The following is a 21017-nucleotide window of genomic DNA, read 5'->3' as shown; positions in this document are numbered from 1 at the left end:
AATAAAGCATTCAACAGACCCGTGGTATAATATTAGAGTCATTTAGTGCTGAAGGTTTATGGTCTAGGTGGTCAATATGACTTAAATGTCTGCATCTCTATAACATCTTTATAGGATTCAAATCTAAACCTTTGAAATCTGCTCTGAGCAAAAAAAGATTTTAGGTTTAAGTATATTGATCTATACTATATACATTTTTTAAACTTCAGGTTTTGGTATGCACACTTAAGGAATGGCCAAGCAAGCTTATGGTATCATCAATTCTATAAATGTACATGGTTAAAAACAGAATATTCTGCAAATGTACCATTTAATGGGCCAGCAGGTATAAAGTTACATAGCCAAATGTATTTGATCACCCAAATTCCATGCTTACATGTGCTTGTTGAATATTTAATTTCATAAACGACATTAACAGGAAGTTGATCCTGTTATAACTGCTATAACATGTTTTACTCAACTACTAGGCTTTCTACTAGAAAGTGTCTGGTTTAAAGGTGCTGTGTGTAGATTTAAGCAGCATCTAGAGGTGAGAACGTGAATTGCAACCAACAGCTCCGTCCACAGCTCACCTCACCCTTTTAAAATGCAATGAGAAGCTACGATAGTCATCACATGACAAACACATCATCGTCTGAGACAACGCGAGCCCTCTTTAGAGCAGTTTGTGCATTTACGGCTACTGTAAAAACATGTAAGGAGACCCGCGATGTATGTATATGAAAATGGCTCATTCTAAGGTAATAAAAACAAAACGGTTTATTATATAAGGTCTTTATACGCAACATAGTTGTGTGCATTATATTGCACTTATGCCAAGAGATCCTCCTAAAATGTACACACTGCACCTTTAAATCTTGACTAAACAACTGTTTAGTTAAAGAAACTGCAAAAAAAGTCAGGACATTCTGTACGTGTCTGATTATACTGTAGGTAAAACAGCAAACTCTTTAATTAGAATGGGTGTGTCCATATGTGACCAAGTCTGTAAAATCCCAGCTAAAGTTACATTTTTAAATTGAGCCTACCTGTTACAAAGAACATTCAGTAAAAACATAACCTTGATATCTTTAACAGTGACTTTCACAGGCATGGTCATATATATTAGCTATGTAGTGTACAACAATGCATCAAAACACATGTGCTTAAAAGTGCTGTAAGGTCAATATATGTATTCTACTTTTTATTTTTCTCTTTTCTTACAGAACTAGTGCACAGTCTTTGGTCCATATTTAAAACCGTTAAAGGTCTATTATAGAACAACAATTCAAGGCGGTCTCCTTAATCAAAGCAACTTAAAATGAAAGACTAATCTGATGAGCAGAAATGACATCAGTGAAAATGACCCATGGCCTCAGCGGCTTTAACCCGCACAAGAGGATCTGGATCCTGCAGCAATATCACCAAACCTAAAAGAGAGATAGAGAGACACACAGAGATATGCAGTGAGAGAGAGAAGAGGGATACATAATAAGACAAAAAAAGAGCCAGCTTAATTAGCCTATTAATAAAATAAAACTGACTGTTTTGGGAAATGTAAGTTAGCTAAAATTGATAAAACATAAAACACAGACGACAACTTCACCAATACATTTTACAATGCCCTTTGCCAGAAAAATCTCTATTAAAATGGTGGAACAAAGTAATTGATGAAACAGCAAATTTTGCACAACAACAAGGATGTTATTTCTAAGATATCGCTACATTACAAATTTTACTGTTGGACTGTGGTACCCACCTTTAGTCACTGATCCCATATTCATGTGAGAAAAGTGTTCATCCGGAAGGTTCCCGAGCAAAAAACCTACAAATCCACAAAATACTGTTAAAAACGTTTAAGTTAAACAGTAAACAATATGGTTTCAAAAATACTTTTTTTTTCAAAATAATGCTCATTTTCCAACTCCCCGAAAGTTAAACATTTGATTTTTACAGTTTTTGAATCCATTTAGCCGATTTCCAGGTCTGGCGGTACCACTTTTAGCATATCTTAGCATAATCCATTGAATTAGACCATTAGCATTGTGCTAAAAAAAAATAACCAAAGAGTTTCAATATTTTTCCTATTTAAAACTTGACTCTTCTGTAGTTACATCGTGTACTAAGACCAACGGAAAAGTAGAAGTTATGCTTTTCTAGGCATATATGGTTAGGACTATACTCTTATTCTGGCGTAATAATCAAGGACTTGGCTTTTGTAACATGGCTGCAGTAGGCGTAGTGATATTATGCACTGCCCGAAAATAGTCCCCTTGGTTACTTTCAATAGCAGGGGACTATTTTCAGGCGCTACATAATAGCATTGCACCTGCTGCAGCCATGTTACGGCCGAAAAGTTTTAAATAGGAAAAATACTCTTTGGTTATTTTTTAGCGCAATGCTAATGGTCTAATCAGATTCAATGGATTATGCTAAGCTATGCTAAAAATGGTACCACCAGACCCGGAGATCAGCTGAATGGATTCCAAAATGGTAAAAATCAAATGTTTAACTCTAGGGGAGCTGGAAAATGAGTATATATTTTATTTTAAAGTGGAGTGTCCCTTTAACTCTTTCACCGCCAGCATTTTTCATGATTTTCACAAAAGTTTAATGCCTTCCAGAAAATGCTCCTTTTAAAATATATAAACATAAAATATATGAAAATAAAAAAAACAGACCCTCTGCTTTCAAAAAAAAAAATCTGTTTCATCTTACCTTCATGTGTTCTGTTTTTATCACCTCTCAAATATGTGTAGGTTTCATCAAAAACACCAAATTTTGAGCAAAAAGCTGAGATAATTCCATTTTTGTGAAGGACTTTTGATAGAGATCAGATGCAGAGCGATCTTTAAAACATACACGGACATACAGCTGTTTGCCCTAGGGCAATACTTCCGGTTTTTATAAGTTGCGGAAGATCGCCACCTGGTAGCGGTATTGCAGATTGACAAGATATCTCGTCAATGGCGGGGAAAGAGTTAACTAACTGAGCTTTTTTGACTAAAAAATTCACAAATAATCACAATATTTAAACTTAGAATAACGCTATTATTACCAATAAACATGGCAGCACTTGCTCTTATCTCAGACCAGTTACTTTTGAAAAACTGAATCACTGTGATGTGGTAGAAGTTCAGCATGCCTGGAAAATCCTGGATCTTTAGAAAAAAAAACATATTATGCTTATTTAAAAATGAGTTTAATAAAACTGATCCATATATTACAACACCATATGCATGTGTAAGATAATAATCTCTTCTATAATAAGAGATCAAGATGTACCGTGCAGTTATTAATATAAAGCTTTGGCTCTTGCCATACCAGGTATTTAGTGAGGTCATTAATGAACTCTCCATAATGCAGACCCTTGTCCTCATGAAGATGATTCAGGAACATGGTGGAGATCTGCTCCGATCCTACAACCGGAGCACACACGCGCATGGCATACTTGCATGCCTGATGGAAAAAGAGAGGCATACACTAACACATATTTGGTATGGAAACACAAACACACTTCATCTTTTGATCTAAACAGTAAATATTGCACAAGATTTGAATAAAATGTAATGGGAACACTGTAACAAAATAAGAGGATTATTAAAAAACAAACCAAACAACAGACCCGTAAGAGCGTTATGCTTATTGCATCATTTTTGCAACTAGAAACCAATTTGAAGAATGGCAGTACAATGTTTCCAATATTTACAGCCAGGATACAAAATTAACACTTGATATTTACAAGCACATAAGTAGGAGTATAAGTCACTTGCCGGTTACAGTAATTTTATTAAGAAATGCAACATGCAAGCAATCCCTTTTAAAATGTATGTAGCCTAAAAACTCACCTTCACCACCTGAGGGTTCGGATCACTGAGGTGCAACAGCAAGCTGACCAGAACATTGTGGATCTGGTCCCTAAAAACAGGCTCACCCAAGCCAAACTTGGAGAGGTTCCCCAGGAGCATGATGGAAGCACATCGGATCTCATTGTTCTCCTGACAGAACACAGATAAGTACATTTACATTCTCATCATCTTAACACAACTTAACTATTCAGCGTCTTCACACTCACATTCTCCAGAAAGGGTTTGATCTTCATGAATATGTAAACCACAAGCAGGTGGACATTCTTCTGGTCCAGGTAAAGCAGTATCTTAGACATGCCTGACATGGCTTCCAGTGTGATTTGTTTTCCTGGATCATCGTTTTCCTCCATACCTGAACTCATGGCTGCTAGAAGCTCCTTCGCATATTTATTCACCTGACCGAGAACAAACAGAAGCAACGAAATTAGTGCATAACAACGTATAATTACATAACAGACTGCTTTTGTTTGTAATGACGTGAATCTTCATACGCCTTTAAATAGAAGACATAAATGCAAGAGCAGAAGTAGTACAGAAAGTTATGGAGAACAACATTGGGAAACTTTTGAGAGCTGTTGCTAGGTAAGATATGTACGGACGTCAGGGTGAAATGGTTCTGTACATCAGAAAAATTAATGACAGACTCTAGAAAAAAACAATCGGATGGACTCTACAGTCAAGTTATGCTTGTTTTAAAATCTCAAAAATGCAAGAGTCTCTGTACCTTTTCAGGTGAACCCACAGCAATGTTCCCCAGGCCCCGGATCGCCAGCATACGGACGGTACTGCAAGAGTCGGTTATTCTCTCCATCATGTTGTTCATTAACATGTCCAAAATCATCAGTTCGGTCGCAACATGGTGATTCAGCAGCTTGAAGAAATCAACAAATAAATTCACACTGACAGTTTGTCTTTACAATATTTCACACAGCATTGTTAAGATCCCTTTTCTATATATTGCAACAAATATCAAAACTTTACAGAAACTGTCAATAAGTTTTGCTTATTCCTTTTGTTATATTTGGTGTAAAAACAACACTATGTTTTTTAGGATATGACAATATTTTGCCAAAATAAAACTGCTTGAAAATCTGGAAACTGAGGGTGCCAAAACAAATCAATAGCAACAATACACTCACCTTAAGGATTATTAGGAACACCATACTAATACTGTGTTGGACCCCCTTTCGCCTTCAGAACTGTCTTAATTTTATATGGCATTGAATCAACAAGGTGCTAAAAGCATTTTTTTTAAATGTTGGCCCATATTGATAGGATAGCATCTTGCAGTTGATGGAGATTTGTGGGATGAACATCCAGGGCACGAAGCTCCCGTTCCACCACATCCCAAAGATGCTCCATTGGGTTGAGATCTGGTGACTGTGGGGGCTATTTTAGTACAGTGAACATGTTGTCATGTTCAAGATACCAATTTGAAATGATTCCCAGCTTTGTGACATGATGCATTATCCTGCTGGAAGTAGACATCAGAGGATGGGTACATGGTGGTCATAAAGGGATGGACATGGTCAGAAACAATGCTCAGGTAGGCCATGGCATTTAAATGATGCCTAATTGGCACTAAGGGGCTTAAAGTGTGCCAAGAAAACATCCCCCACACCATTACTCCACCACCACCAGCCTGCACAGTGGTAACAAGGCATGATGGATCCATGTTCTCATTCTGTTTACGCCAAATTCTGACTCAACCATCTGAATGTCTCAACAGAAATCGAGACTCATCAGACCAGGCGACATTTATCCAGTCTTTAACTGTCCAATTTTGGTGAGCTTGTGCAAATTGTAGCCTCTTTTTCCTATTTGTAGTGGAAATGAGTGGTACCCGGTAGGGTCCGCCTCAAGGTTGTGGATGTTGTGGCTTCACAAATGCTTTACTGCATACTCGGTTGTAATGAGTGGTTATTTCAGTCAAAGTTGCTCTTCTATCAGCTTGAATCAGTCGGCCTATTCTCCTCTGACCTCTAGCATCAACAAGGCATTTTCTCCCACAGGACTGCCACATACTGGATGTTTTTCCCTTTTCACACCACTCTTTGTAAACCCTAGAAATGGTTGTGCGTGAAAATCCCAGTAACGGAGCAGATTGTGAAATATACTGACATTCAGTTTGGAGTTCAGGAGATTGTCTTGCCAAGGAACTGCCCCTAAATGCATTGAAGCAACTGCCATGATTGGTTGATTAGATAATTGCATTAATGAGAAATTGAACAGGTGTTCCTAATAATCCTTTAGGTGAGTGTATATTACTAACGATAAATACATTTTTTATAAATTATTATGGTAGGACATTTACAAATTATGTTCATGATCTTTACAAACTATCCTTATGATTTTTGGCATAAAAAAATGAAAATTTTGACACATGCATTTGGCTATTGCTACAAATATACCCATGCTACTTAAAGGCGGGGGCATGACTTTTGAAAAACACTTTTGGAAAAGGGAGTCTGAGCGAGTACCAAAACATACTTGTAGGCAATCACCAGTAAGGGACGTGTCTACTAACCAACATCGTTGGGTTGTGTATGTTTATGTGTGGTGCGGGTCTATCAAAAGAGGATACAAATTTTATTGGCCTAGGGGTGTGTTTGTTTAGGTGATTTCAAATGTCAACATTGGTTTTCAGAGCTCATGCACCACGCCTTTAAGACACATTTGTGGTCCAGGGTCACATACTGTATAATGTTTTGTCAGATAAACAATTATCCACCATAACTTACTGTTTTAACTGTGACTAAAAGTTTATTGTGATACCTCAGAGAAGAAGGCTGTGACTGTGATCCTCTGACATTCATAGATATTATTGAGAGATGGACAAATACTCTCCACAATGGCTGGAAGACGAGGACCAGCATGCTTTGCCATTGCTCTGATACAAAGAAAAAAGCACCTTTATTTTTCAAATACACTTTAAATTGCATTGCAAAGATTAAAGGGGAAATTTGATGAAAATCTGACATTTTTTCCATGTTTAAGTGCTATAATTGGGTCCCCAGTGCTTTTATCAACGTAGAAAATGTGAAAAAGATCAACCCAGTAACTTAGTTTTGGAAAATCATTCTCTGCAAGCATGTGAAAAAATAGCTAACATGTACTCTGGGAACACCAAATATTTATTTGACAGCTTAAAAAAAGTCTTGTGAACTGTCCCTTTAAATAGTTATCTGTAAAACGAAGCATAATAAGCTGTTATTTCTTCCTAAAATAGATACACAATATTTTGTGCTTTAAAGTGTTTTAACAAAACATTTACTGAGTCTTAATGAAGTAATTTTACAATAAATTTCCACACAATTGAGTGGAAAATATTTACTCAATATTATATTTAATTTCATTACTGATTTAAAAAAATATTGGCCAATTTGTATGTCAAATCTTAATTATACAGTAGGTATCAACGAAACACCCCAAAACCTATCTACTCCAAACATATTGTAATTAAAAACACCTTGTGTGTCTTCAAGGACAACTCTACCTTCAAACACATCTCACGTCACACTGTTTTCTCCGTCTCCCTTCATAACCGTGACTACAGAAGATAATGAGAGATGTTTGGTTTGTCTGAGTGGAGTTATGCGAGGACAGGTGGGTGTACCTGGAGAGTAGCGTGACACCTGTCGTGTGCTGCTGTGGGTCCTTCAGTTTGTCCCAAGCTCCCTCCTGATCTAATAGTTTCATGACAGCGTCCAGCTGAGCCCGAGCCAACAGGATCCGCAGAGCCTCTACCGCCACTCTGAACACCACAGAGAAGAAAACACAGATGTCCTATTAGCTCCGTTCCAAAACCTGAGCGTCTCCCTGACTACATGCACGGTTATGTCCTAATTCAGCAACATAACCAGAATAAATTGATTTGAAAATGTCTTCATAGACAACAACTCAACAGTGCACAAGAGAGTGATTAAACAGGACTTGGGGCAAAAAATGTCATTGATCATTAAAATCTGCCCCCATAGCAACCAATACTTCATTTTTATCCGTCATCTAACATTTTATATAACCTGAAATCAGCTTGTGTGAGCTTACAACGTGAGCTGTGATGGACAGAAAACTGTATAATCTAAAATGTGTCTTGCCAATTATGTAAAATGTATTCTGGGGGGGGTCTCATGCATTATTTACAGCTACTTTTGTATTCTAGATAAATAGACAACACACTGTTTTGTTAAATGATTAGAAAAAATGTGCTCACATAAAAAATGACTCTAAAAAAATCAATTCCAGTTGGCAAATATTGACTGTTAGAAGGGTTTATGTTCAGATTGGAAAATGTATAATAGAAAATCTATTTGTAAGCAGATTTCAGCTTCAACGCTTTTTGTCTTTGCTGCATAAATAATTTGTACACGATTCATCTTTTAATCAAACCAATTGCAAACATGCAATCGTAATCAAACCGCATGGTTATGGTGCTCACCCACAGACGTCAAAGCTGGCCATGTTGATTTTGCTGGGGGTTTTACGGTCTGAGATGATGCTGTTACTGTTGAGGTCTTTGGGCAGCTGAACTCCCACGCTTGAGCCCAGACGCACCAGCAGCGTGCTGAAGAGTTGTGGAAAGAGAGAGGCCACCGCATCTGCTGACTGACCATTCAACATCATCTCACGCAGGCCACACGTCATCTGGACAACATCGTAATATACACAGATGGAGAACAGGTACATTTGTGTGCAAAAATAGCAAATATAAAATTGTGTGCAAGTCACCACCAGCTTTGTTGCTTTAAAATTAGTTTAATATATATATTTCCTACGTTTTTATAAGATCCAAACCGAAAATATATACACAAAATGTAAAAAAAAACTATTTCTAGAACAAAACAGCTTCATCAGGCAAAAGTCAGTATTTCGTGTGAGCAGTCTTTGCACTAAGCACATCTCAAAGTCATAAGAATAGAAAGAAGAGTTTGATTTAATTTAGGTTAAAGAGTAACTAAACCCTAAACCAACTTTTTTTAGTTAATGATCTGTAAGAATGGGGCTTTATAAGTACAATATATGGTCTAAAAAAGTCTGAGTGCTGCCCTCTTCAGGTTGAACGCTGGCTACTGCAGTTGAATTTTCCTGTTGGATGTTGCGGTACTGCGTGATGTAAGTGAGTCGACCCTATGTAAGCAGGTTCAAGCTTACCACGCCCTTGTCACGATCTCACCACACCCTTGGTACGAGCTCAGTTCGTCCCCTCCATCTCGGTTGGAGTCTGCCCACTTTTCTTGCATTTTTCAAATATTGCCAGTGGGTGGAGTCAGGCTCTGACCAGGGGTTTAGTTACTCTTTAAGACCAAACTTAAGTTAAAAAATGATATTTAGTTATAAAATGAACTATATTTGCCGAATTTTCGTCACCCGACATGCTTGTGATCAAGCAGTGACAGACAACGCACGTGCAGATAACTGTCATAGGTCGCACATGCGCGCACAGGAGAATGTAGTAATGCATTGCATTTTGTCGCAATGCGGATGTGTCGAATGTCTGTGTACACGTACGTGTCAAATAAACTATACATTGCAAGGCTGTGCGTTTGACCGTGCCCATACGTTCCGCATACACGTAAAAAAAAAAGACTATAGAGGGTATGCAATGACGTCACTTTTCCATGTGACCCCGCCGGAGCTGTTGAGTGGCAAAATGTTCAACAAAATGGCTGGTTTTCATAGCAGCTGCTGCAAAAACACCAGTAAAACTGACTATTATCAGCTTAAATTGAATGTAGTTGGCCTAAACAGTGACCATAACAACTTGCCAAACAACCAGTTGTCTGTGGACATTGGCATATGGGCAGACATAGCTTTTCCTGACATATGACATAACACTTTTAAACCATCCCACCTTTGTAAAACACAAGGCTCATCATAATGGGTGTTTTTTTAATGAAGGCTCACTGACAAAACTTTGCAATTACACAGAATAAAAGTATTCATTGCGTATTTTTATAAGATTTTTTATCCCAAAATTTTACATACCTGACATATGGCTACTGCTACTGATTTACTTCTCCCCTTTGAGTGTTTTTTGCAGTCTGAAAAAAGGCACAGTTGATCACACAACTACCTTCCCATTTTAGATGCGTTTTTCACGCTATGCTAAGACTTTTTGCCACTCAGTGGGCTTAACCGCAGTCACTTTCGCCAAAGGTGACATCACGTGCACATCCTCTATACTCTGGGCTTAAAGGGCCCCTAACCTACGTGTTTTCAACAATATTAAAATAGTCTCTGGTATCCCCAGAATGTATCTGTAAAGTTTCAGCTCAAAATACACCGGAGATCTTTCATTATATGATGTTGAATATGCCCATTTGTGGATGCAATGAAAAACGCGCTGTTTTTGTGTGTGTCTCTTTAAATGCAAAGAAAGCTTCTGTTCCCCTCCCCATATGCAAAGCTTACACATGTGCTTTGGACTACATCAAAACATGTGTCTCTGGCAGAAGGTTGAACTACGTGCTCATAAGGCAGAGTCTGTGAGCGGTTATGGTTGCGGGGGTAATCAATGTGACATCCCATTGATAGGGGATCCCCAACAGCCTGTTGCGGTTTAAAGGAGAATACACAAAGAAGAATAGATGGATTTGGCAACTCATTTTTTGATAGACACACATTTAAAAGGGACTTTAAGGGGAAGCTACAGTAAATACTTAATACTTTATTCGGTTTTCAATACTGCATACAAATTTACTGTTATTTTTGGTTGTATTCTAATAAAGAGACTGAGAAATGATTATATATGGTCACTATATCATTGCAAAAAACAATAAATCTAATGGATCAGACTTTAGCACAAGACATAGTACTTTTACTTTCATTACGATTGAAATAACACATTAAAATCCAATATCCAAAGATGCAACCGTAACTGGTGTTGTATTTACTTGCCAAAGTCAAGGTTTATTTTTATCTGGAGTCTGGTGAGTGTTAATTTTGGACCCCAGGTTTACCACAGTGATTTCACTTATCATGACGCAATAAAGCATCCAGTGATAAATCACATCTCCAACATGCTAATGAGCTTTTGTTCTTACCAGCTGTGACAGTCAACAGTGTCAAGATATTGTGGCATACACTTGCGGTCTATTTTTGGTGCACTGATATAGGGCGCCTTGCCTACAGTTAAATCTCATTGGTCCTTAATTATAAACATCAATTATGTTCTAACTCATTTTTTGACACAATCTTGTCACTCGACAGCCAAACCTAATGTGTTTTTACACCCCTCTCCCCACCCCAAGTTAAGTTGTTTTATTAAACCACGACTAACACAGCTGCATTCAGACTCACAGCTAGCGGCTGGCTGGTGGCAACTTTGGTCAAGCCCGGCCTCAGCATGGACTCCTTCTTATCTACGTAGGGTACCATGACGTTCAGCTTCTCAATAATCATTTCCATGATTTGCAGGGCCAAAGTGCTGTCTGCTCCAAGAGCCATCCACATCTCACAGCTCCAGCTGGACAAAACACATACAGGTATCAATACAATAAACACACGTATTGGAGCGTATAACAGACCATGAGTGCCGTGAACATAATCACCTGTCGTAAGGCAGCGGGTAGGCGACAAGCGTGTTCACAAGAATTTGAAGATGCTGTGTGGCGAGGATGAGGATAGACTGACCGACGGCAACCCTCACTTGCTCTTCACCGATCAGCTGCAGCCGATTGTGTAACACTTCTAACATCTCTGGCACCTGACAAAGAGTAAACATTACCAACAAGCTACTGCTGCATCTAAATATACAAATATCTGATGACGCTATAAAGAGTTTTATTCCCCAGAACCTGATGAAAGGATCATGTACCAGATCTTGCAGTCCAGCACCTCTGTTCTTTAGCAAAGTATTGATGATCACACTGGAGGCTCTGGAGCAGTTGGACTGAGAGTCCACCAAACCCTCGAACAACATAAACAGGAGGGGGCTCAACTGATGTTGTGGCAGACGCTTACTGATGATCTGATGAACACATAAAAGACAAAAGAAAGTGTTTGCTTAGTACAACCAACCAGCCAGTTAACGTTTCACACTCTTTTAAAGTATTTAAAGTTTATTGTGGAGAACACAGCAATAGGGTGATTCTCGCAAAATTAGACTTAGGGGCTGTGTACACCAAAACTTTTACGCCCGCGGCCAGCGCATGTTTTCAATTGTTTCCAATGGCAGCTCGGCGTTTTTCAAATAAGCCAGCAGCTAGCGGGTTTTTTCCGCGCTGAAAACCGGCGCTCGGCGGTTTTTCCGCGCTCGGAGCTGAGCGTCAAAAGTTGAAAGAGATTCAACTTTGGGAGAAAAGCTCCGCTCGTCAATGTCAGTTCTCACACGGCCGCCCAATCACAGTGGAGGAGGGGCGGGACATTACCACAGCAACCAACCGGCTCGCAGCTGAAGTATCACAGCTATCAAAGCGCTCAGCTGAAGAAAGCTGGCACTCAGCTGAAAAACAGCTGGCATTCGGCGTCCTCAAGGCGTTTTCAGCCGCGTTTAAAAGTTTTGGTGTACACAACCCCTTATGAGGTGTCATGAACCATTTTGATAAAAAAAGTAAATGCTGTCAAAATAAGAAGCATACAGTTACAAACATCTCTTCATGTACTATTTTGCACATGATTTCAAATGACATCATACAAACCAATTTTTTTTCCACATTTAAGGGGAACATTTTCATTACCGCAACGTGTCCATGACTTAATTTGGGTTCTTTGACATGAAAATATTTATAATTAAAAAATCTAAAAAATAAAAAGCTTCAGTGCATGTTATACTATAAACATTTACAATAAAGAAACATGTGGTATTTGGTGATCATTGGTAAATATAGAGACCATAATAAGGAATATAAATGTGTCCAAGACCAATTTTCTCATCTTCCGCAACAATTTTCAATCATTGTTTAAGCCCTCAAGGAACTAACATTAAAAAAAAAATAGTTGGAAGGGACATAATTGACTGTGACACTCAAGATGACTACCAGGTAAGCAGTTCTTATTTTTTGTCTCCAGATAAAATTTTATTTGTCATAGTACCTAGACAACCTTGTAGTTCTCATTACCAAAACATGAGTTTGTAAATGCATATATTTAATGTAATATCATGTTGCGGTAATAATAATTTTTGATAATGATAAGCTAAAAAAATGTAAATAATTTTATAGGAAATATTTTTAAATCCTCTAAAAAATAATGGTTATAGTAAGTTCAGACCTTAATCTTATATGTGCAAAAAAATTGCCTTCAAGGGCTTTTTAAAAATTCTGATGCTGGACACCTTCTAAATCTGGATTTCGTGAGAATCACCCAATAGCAAATCTTACCTTGGTCAGGTCAGAGCAAGTTTTGTACAAGACAGAATGGTCAGGATTGTTTAGATTCTCACGGATGTCTAGCATGCTCTCAATTGAGTCATCCTTGTGGTCCAATGAGAAGCCTGTTAGAAACAGAGATAAAGAAACAGGAATTAACTAGTGAAACTGCATTCATGTGTACACCACTATAAATTTACATATTAACTTTATGCAGCAAGGCATTATTATATAGGAATCAGGCACACTTTGCATTTAACCGTCCGAAATGTGTATACATTTACACTTTGGCATCCAAAGTGATTGACATCAAAGAGGAAACCATAAAGCTATTCATCTTAGTATACATCCACCTTTCTACTGTTTTCTATAGACGGTTTCATTGGACGCACGTGCAGTGACGCGATACTCGTCTGGTCCGAACTTTACTTCTGGTTTCAGTTTTTTTTTAAAGGTGACATAGAATGATTGAACGGGGTATTTATCCTTGTTCTGTGATCTGACAGGTAGACAAAAAATTTTGTTTGGGTCTGTAATGCCTTAGAAGCTTCCTAAAAACCTCTCTCAGATAGCTCTATTAGGGTGGGGGATTTTAAACAAGTGGTTTTTCACCTATTTGGCTCCCCCTACTGGCTTAACTTGCAATCTCATTACTGATTGGCTGACTTTGCTGCCACTCTAAAAATGTAGCCAATTATTTTAAAGTGGAGGGGCAGTGAGATGCCTGTGATGTCATAAGCATCAGTTTTTCAGATTGGCCTGTTTTCTGGCTGACATTTCTAAAAGAGGAATTTCTATGAGACTGAGATGTTTAGCATGTCTAGCACTTGTTGTATGTTTGTGAATGTGGGTAGACTACCATCATTCAACAAAGACAAGGTAAAAATGATTTTTCATTCTCTGTCCCCTTTTGGTGGTCTGAGTAATTGATAAACTGAACTCTTGAACAATACCATCTATGTGTTGTTTATTTGGCTTGTTATATAAATAAAATACGTTTAAAGTACTTTATTGTTATTTATTCTTAGCCGAGTTTACCAGAAGTTACACGTTGACCACGACAGCCGCTTGTTTATGTTGTTACTACTGAAACCGTCTATACCAGTGGTACTCAAACTTATGTAGGGTGCATCCCTTCACCAAAATTCATGACATAAAACAATCTTAAAAATTTTTAAGTTTTAATTACACAGAATTTATGATAAATTAATTTTTTTTTATAAATGTCATAAAACTTGGGCCCCCTTGCACCATCTCATAATCCACCATCTTTAAACATCCCACCCCCCAGTTTGAGAAGAACCACTGTTCTATACCAACAAATGCAATAGCAATATTTCTGTTTAAGGTAAATAAGGTTGTGCTAGAAAAAACAGGGCAGTACCTTCATAGCGCAGCTCAATGTACAGCAGGCTGTAGACACAGTCTATGGCTGCCCTGCGGACCTCAGGGTGTGGGTCTGTGCATCGTGGGGCCAGACGTCCCAAAAGAGCTCCCAGATTATGGAATGTCACCAAGTTCTAAGGAAAGAGAGAAAAAGAGCGAGGCATCAACACAGAGAATGAGATCTAATGAGATTTTACCTACATTCTTCTCCAAACGCACATGTCTCATTAGTCAATGCCTGAAGGAAACCAAAGAGGGTTTTAGAAAAAGAAAATAAACGATCCCACTTAAAGTTTAAGCATGGGCAGAATCAAACTAATAGGTGTTTAAAGTAAATGTTTTATATCCACAGTTATAAAACACCCAGTGGACATTAAAGAAAGTGAGAGATTTGTCAAGGTCTTAAATGGAGCAATTCAACAACTCAAAGACTATTACTGCAGATAGAAATTTGTAAACCAATACAATGCCATTTTAAAAAAATACTTATATGCCAATAATACGCATACATTTAAATATAATAACATTCATATTTGTATAATATTATTAAACATTATGGGGCAGTTTCCCAGAGAGGGTTTAGGACATTTAAGTAGTTTTTTTAAGTAGAAATCGCCCCTATGATTTGGGTCACTACCTTAGCATAACTAAAGTAAAAAGAATCGTGAAATACTAAATTAAGGCATTGCGTACTTAATAATGTTCTTTACCTTTACATTGAGACTGTCCAAATAAAACTTTAGTATCTCAGCGGTGGTGTTCACTGCCCTCTCCCGCTCATAATCTTGCCCTGAGCACAACCAGCTCTCTATATGCTGAAAAGATAAAAAAGCACTTAATAAATGGGTTTCAAATAGAAACTCTCAAACAAGAGTAACATCAAAGCTTCTTTACCTTGAACACAGCCTGAAGACCATCAGGACTCAAGTCTCTGCGTAACACATTTTTCAGCAATTCATGAAGAGCATTAAAGGTGTCTGAATATAAAACCTGAGAGAAACAGAACATTACACACTGTATAACACTATCTCTACTAGGGTTGTCACTTTTGAGAAAAATCAAATTCGAACGGATTTCGAATATCATGCAATGTATCCGAATATATTCGAATATCTGGGCAACTTTAAAAATAAAAAGCATTTTTAGGTTCAATTTCTTACAAAAGTGAAAACTGTGGTTTTCAAAATATCCCAATCAACCCAACACAGTCAAATTGGCTTAACCAATAGTATGATATGTTTCTCCAACCAATAGAGATAGAGCAGGAACAATCCAACCGTCTTTATTGACTTTGTATTGCGAGAGGCCGCCTCCTTGTCATATCTGGCTTACAACAAAAACCGAATAATGCCTAAAAGCTGTTGTGTGACAAGATGTACAGCTAACAAACCAAAAAACCCAAAAAAAGTTTTTCTAAGCTGTCGAGCCGTAAAACCCAGCCTTTAAAGAGAAAAAAGTGGATCGCCGACTACGTTTCCCTCTAGTGGGCGCAGTTCTACTAATAGAAGTACTATGAAAAGTTGCCTGTTTCCACTGTTGTGTCTTTAAACATTCGTTGTTTTGGGTCAACAGCTTATAAAACTTATTTACAGATAAAACTTAAAAACAGAATAATGCCTAAAAGCTGCTGTGTGAAAAGGTGTACAGCTAACAAGCCAAAAACGTGCTGCGCTCGGTCTCTATGGTTGATTAAGGGAATGTTTGTGAAACTTGTCAGTGATTTGGTTTGGTGATGCTAGTGGCACAGGAACTACACACTTCAGCTTAAAAGCGTACAGTGGAAACTGAGACATTTGCAGGGATTTGAACATATAATACATTTTACACTGACCTTTCTCTGCTGTGGATCCATTGCTTCTTCATCTTTACCTTTATCTGGCGTGTCTGAAGTAGGAAGCCCATAAACTCCATTTACACACGTTTTTAGCAACTCAAAGTTTTCGTTTTCTGTTAACGGAGGGTCTAAATTTCTGAAGGTTTGAGTCAAGTTTTGTTAAAAATTACAATCCTGATCTTAAACATGGCATACAACAGTCACTTATGCATTTTCATTGACAGATGAAATATAAAATAACATGGCAGGATACATGAGATTGGCACATGTGGTCAAAACTAGATAGCGAACAGGGGTCCGCATGACATCTGCTGGTTCGGCTTTGATAAAATCCTGCAGTAAAACACGAGACAAGTCAAAGATGTTCATTTTCTATGTGATCCAACAGTCTTAACAGCAGTGAAAATATGCCTTGTTTGCCGTTTTTAATAACAATTAAAATTATAAGCATAAAAATTAAGCAAATCATTTAATTGTATGTTTTCCTTAAGCTTTAATTTACATAGGTTTCTGCGAAACTTGATGGTCCATGTTATATTTCTTATTCTCTTACATTGTAACCCTACTGCGTTAACAAATACGTTTAAGTGCTTTGTCAATAGATACAGATAGATATAACATTTGATGCATTTAAATGTCATTTAATGACTCCAAGATGATCACAGAATAGTGCTAATTTATAATAACATCAGCACTCAGGTCATCTTTTAAACTTTGGCCAATGAAACTGCAAACTTCAAGGTAGAGCAATGTACATTATAAGCCTGTAAAACGCTAGTAGATTTAAATGAAGTTTCCTACCGTCATAACACCCATCAGCTCATGTTTGCGGGAGAACTGGAAACCCTGTTTACGGACAGAATTGCTGATCGCCTTTGCAATGAGTCCAACACTGTGGATAAGACTGAGTTTCATAGTAAGGTCCTATAAAGTGCCAACAAAACAGACAAAAATAAAGAGACAGACACACACAAACAGAACAGGGCAAATATCAATCAAATAACACAAGCAAATTGAATCAAACTTAGAGTTTCCCAGAACCAGCCAGCCACCCTTGGTCAGTATTACAACCTAACCAGGATTTGTTATCCTGGTCATAGTTGCTACACAGCATGCTCATTACAAAATCGTTTTTATGTTAATCATCTTAAAAATCTCAACCTTAGTAGTATAAACACTGCTATTAAGATTATAAAATCACAATTTGCAACTATGTAATTGTGAATCAGTGGAAAAAGTGGTTGAAGAAACTTGCTGGTGTAAATCAGAATAGGTGAATTAAAGCCACCTAAGATCCAGAAAACCAAGAATATAAGATTGTTTAGTAAGACAAAAGTTATCAAGTTATCAAGCAAGCATTTTTTGACCTTCTCAAAATTCAACTTTAGTTAAAAGGCTATCATTTTATAAAATACTGTTGAAATCAGACCTTATAAAACACTGTATACAAATCTTGGCATCTATAGCAAGAGTTGTATACATAAACTTGCTAATATCAGTGTCATGATACATTCTCAGTATCATATATGGTTTTCTGAGAAGCTCAAAAGGTTATTTGAAGCTCAATAAAGTTTGTGATTGCAGAAGCAAGACTGAAGAGAAAGAAGTGAGGAAAAATGTAAAGGTCAGAGAAGGTCCTTATGAAGCTTCCCTTCACGGTACCTTGGTCTCTACTTTAATTCCCAGAACCTGTACGACAATAAATGTAATGATCCAGTTTAATTCACAAACATGATCCATTTAAAAAAAATAAACAATCAATACCTCTTTTATGATAATGGTGTACATTAAGATTTATTTTGAAATGGCTTTGTTCTTTAAACATAGCCCTTTGTATACTGTAAATTGTAATAAAATGACCAACATGGTTCTGTAACAAGTAAAATGATTTTCAAATAGCAATATGTAGTATGAATTACATCAAGATACAGCATGAATCAGCACTTAAAAGAAAATTAATGATCCTTGGCATTAAAATCACTTGGATCGAACTGTCGAATAACTGCTGACTTCAAAGCAACCGAGTGTGAATGTATCAGGACGTTCCGAGGACATATTTAGCAAAAAAATTGACACAAACTGCATATTTTAGCTGTTTTTCAATGTCATCAAACTAAAAAGAAATGATTAATGTATTAATTTTAGATTGGAGACTATCAATTAAAGATTTACCTGACACAACAGAATAACAAACACGTAAACATTTCAATACACTAAAAATGATTACACAAAATATTAAAATCATATCTTAAGCAATATAACCAGGGTCAAGTTTAATTTTTGGTCTCCAAACTCTCCAAACTAGTTGTCTGAAGAATTTAACTTGTCTTTTTTACTTGAATGCGACCCCATGTTTTTACCTTGGTGTTAAAGTGCTTGGAGATGTTATGGAGAATGTCACAATCAAGGCGAGGGAGGAGTTGATCTTCTGGTGCATTTAGTGCGATGTATCCATAACATAAAATCAGTGTGCTTTTAATTTTCTCCACATCAACATCATTTTTATCCTGGAAAACAAGATAATATGCGAATATGGTAACACAATTGGAGGTTACAATATTAGGGAGACATTTATCCATTTGGCTGACACTTTTACCCAAAACAAGCCTACAAGCTCTTGTTTTATAATGCCTAAAAAAATAAACCCATGATTTTGCAGTTCCTGTAGCTCACGTGGTACAGCACTGAGCTTGCAACACCCGTGTTGTGTGTTTGATTCTTGAAAACACATGAACTGACACAATGTACATCTGGCAAAAGCATACATGTAAATGTAATGCTCCATGAGTTGAGCTGCAGGAAAAAAATAGACATTTTGGATTTGCACTTTGGGAGAAGCATAACAAATCTCGACCTACTTTGAGAAGACTAAATATCCCTGAGGCTTTCCTGAAAGTGTCAGATTTCCCAAACTCTTCCAAGTTTTTGAGAGTGCCATCAAGATGGCTGCTAGCACACAGCCCAATTCCCATTGCAACACCCTGTAAAAACAATTATTGTCGGTTACTCCCATTATGGTAAATTGGAGACTTTTAGATGACTGCTAAAGCTTCACATTTTTAAACAGTGGATTGGTACCATAGATTTACTATTAAAAATCAGAAGATCTGTATTTTCAGTCATAATAACTGTGTGAATATTGACCAATATACATTATAGTACAGTAGAAGAATCACCTTACTTTTAATTAAAGATGGCACAGAATTGTTGACTAGTATTCCACATACAGATTGTTAATGTCAGCTTGTTTATTTACATGCTTTTACCAAATTTTGTTATATGAGAATGAACTTAAATTGTTCCATTAAAGAAAGATCAACTTTTAAAAACAGTCTATAGGGGTTTAGAGGGACACTTCACTTTTTTTTTTTAAAATATCCTAATTTTCCAGCACCTCTAGAGTTAAACATTTGAGTTTTACCGTTTGGAATCCATTTAGCCAATCTCCGGGTCTGGTGGTACCACTTTTAGCATAGCTTAGCACAATCCACAGAATCTGATTAGACCATTAGCATAGCGCTCAAAAATAACCAAAGAGTTATTCGAAGAGTTCCGATTCATTGGATTATGCTAAGCTATGCTAAAAGTGGTAACGCCAGACCCGGAGATCAGCTGAATGGATTTCAAAACGGTAAGAATCAAATGTTTAACTTTAGAGGGAGCTGGAAAATGACCAATTAGTCAACTAGTCTTTGAGACAACCCAACAACTAGTCAATTTAAAAACTTAAAGACAAACACACCGTTCTTTCGATTGTATCATTGTGGCGAGCGTTGATCAGGATCTCCTGTATCTGTTTTCTGACCAGTTCTTTATTACAGCACTGCTGAAGAATCGTACCAATACACCTGTACAAAAAACTCTAAACACAAGAGATTCACAAGCTGAATGTGATTCTCTGACATTGTTAATGCATGATATACAACATATAAAAACAAAAGAATTATTAAAATGGTAATAATACTTATAAAAAAATAGAAACACACCTTCTCCTCCATTGAGCTGTTGTACGTAGGAAGATATCGTGTGGCTTCACCTGCAAGCTGAGCGGTCCACTTCCCGTCATCAATGACTGCCAGGGTTTTAGACAGGAGCTTCATCACAATCAGAAAGCAAGGACTTGTTAATCACCCTAAGCACAGCTTTTTCTTCTTTAATGCTAGAAGTCTTCACATTTGTGACCCAGTCTGTGAAAACCCAGCATAAGTCATTTTTTGCGATTACGGTTGGCTTTACTTGGTTAAAATTACAGTATAATGTAAAGAACATTCTGTAAAGACGTAACCTTGACATCTTTATTGACCGAGTAAGGTTATGTCAAAGATTGAAGTTAATGTGAAATTAATGATTGAAATCAAACCTTAATACTCCCAATCTCATCGTGAGGCCTGGATATCACAGACAGGGTCACATTTGTACAACTTTATTCTTAAATATCCCTTGACCATTCTTCAAAATGACAGACTCATACACAATCAAACAAACCTGTAGTAAACTTTCTTCCCAATTCTTTTGGTCCAAAGACTCTTCTGATTTTTCTGATAAAAAACAGAGCACATAAGATTTAGAGATGATGCCATACTGTACACCACACTATGGAAAAAGCAAGTAAATGTAATAAGATATCCAATATAGAAGTTT

General features: G+C 37.2%; 1 protein-coding gene across 2 annotated transcripts in view; it reads right to left on the bottom strand.

Annotated features, from left to right (window-relative positions):
• Window positions 1-917: 917 nt before the first annotated feature.
• mroh1 (maestro heat-like repeat family member 1) overlaps window positions 918-21017 on the bottom strand; it is a 39499-nt gene continuing 19399 nt past the window's right edge. Inside the window, exons 18-43 of one of the 2 annotated variants that reach the window (XM_073811570.1) lie at window positions 20862-20914; window positions 20363-20470; window positions 20119-20238; window positions 19235-19357; window positions 18737-18883; window positions 18039-18065; window positions 17178-17300; window positions 16630-16709; window positions 16374-16512; window positions 15437-15532; window positions 15253-15357; window positions 14541-14676; window positions 13169-13281; window positions 11665-11817; window positions 11399-11553; window positions 11148-11313; window positions 8287-8492; window positions 7465-7602; window positions 6624-6738; window positions 4573-4719; window positions 4055-4243; window positions 3828-3977; window positions 3304-3438; window positions 3038-3140; window positions 1739-1804; window positions 918-1409 (exon numbers count right to left, since the gene is read on the bottom strand). In XM_073811570.1, the coding sequence (XP_073667671.1) occupies window positions 1333-1409; window positions 1739-1804; window positions 3038-3140; window positions 3304-3438; window positions 3828-3977; window positions 4055-4243; window positions 4573-4719; window positions 6624-6738; window positions 7465-7602; window positions 8287-8492; window positions 11148-11313; window positions 11399-11553; window positions 11665-11817; window positions 13169-13281; window positions 14541-14676; window positions 15253-15357; window positions 15437-15532; window positions 16374-16512; window positions 16630-16709; window positions 17178-17300; window positions 18039-18065; window positions 18737-18883; window positions 19235-19357; window positions 20119-20238; window positions 20363-20470; window positions 20862-20914 (3170 nt within the window). In that variant the 3' untranslated portion in view covers window positions 918-1332. The remainder of the gene's footprint in view (window positions 1410-1738; window positions 1805-3037; window positions 3141-3303; window positions 3439-3827; window positions 3978-4054; window positions 4244-4572; window positions 4720-6623; window positions 6739-7464; window positions 7603-8286; window positions 8493-11147; window positions 11314-11398; window positions 11554-11664; window positions 11818-13168; window positions 13282-14540; window positions 14677-15252; window positions 15358-15436; window positions 15533-16373; window positions 16513-16629; window positions 16710-17177; window positions 17301-18038; window positions 18066-18736; window positions 18884-19234; window positions 19358-20118; window positions 20239-20362; window positions 20471-20861; window positions 20915-21017) is intronic. The other variant, XM_073811571.1, reaches the window with a different exon arrangement.

The sequence above is a fragment of the Paramisgurnus dabryanus genome, chromosome 13 (assembly GCF_030506205.2).
Source record: "Paramisgurnus dabryanus chromosome 13, PD_genome_1.1, whole genome shotgun sequence".
NCBI lineage: Eukaryota > Metazoa > Chordata > Actinopteri > Cypriniformes > Cobitidae > Paramisgurnus > Paramisgurnus dabryanus.
Note: the sequence above shows the minus strand (reverse complement) of the source record. Positions and strands in the feature narration are given on the sequence as shown.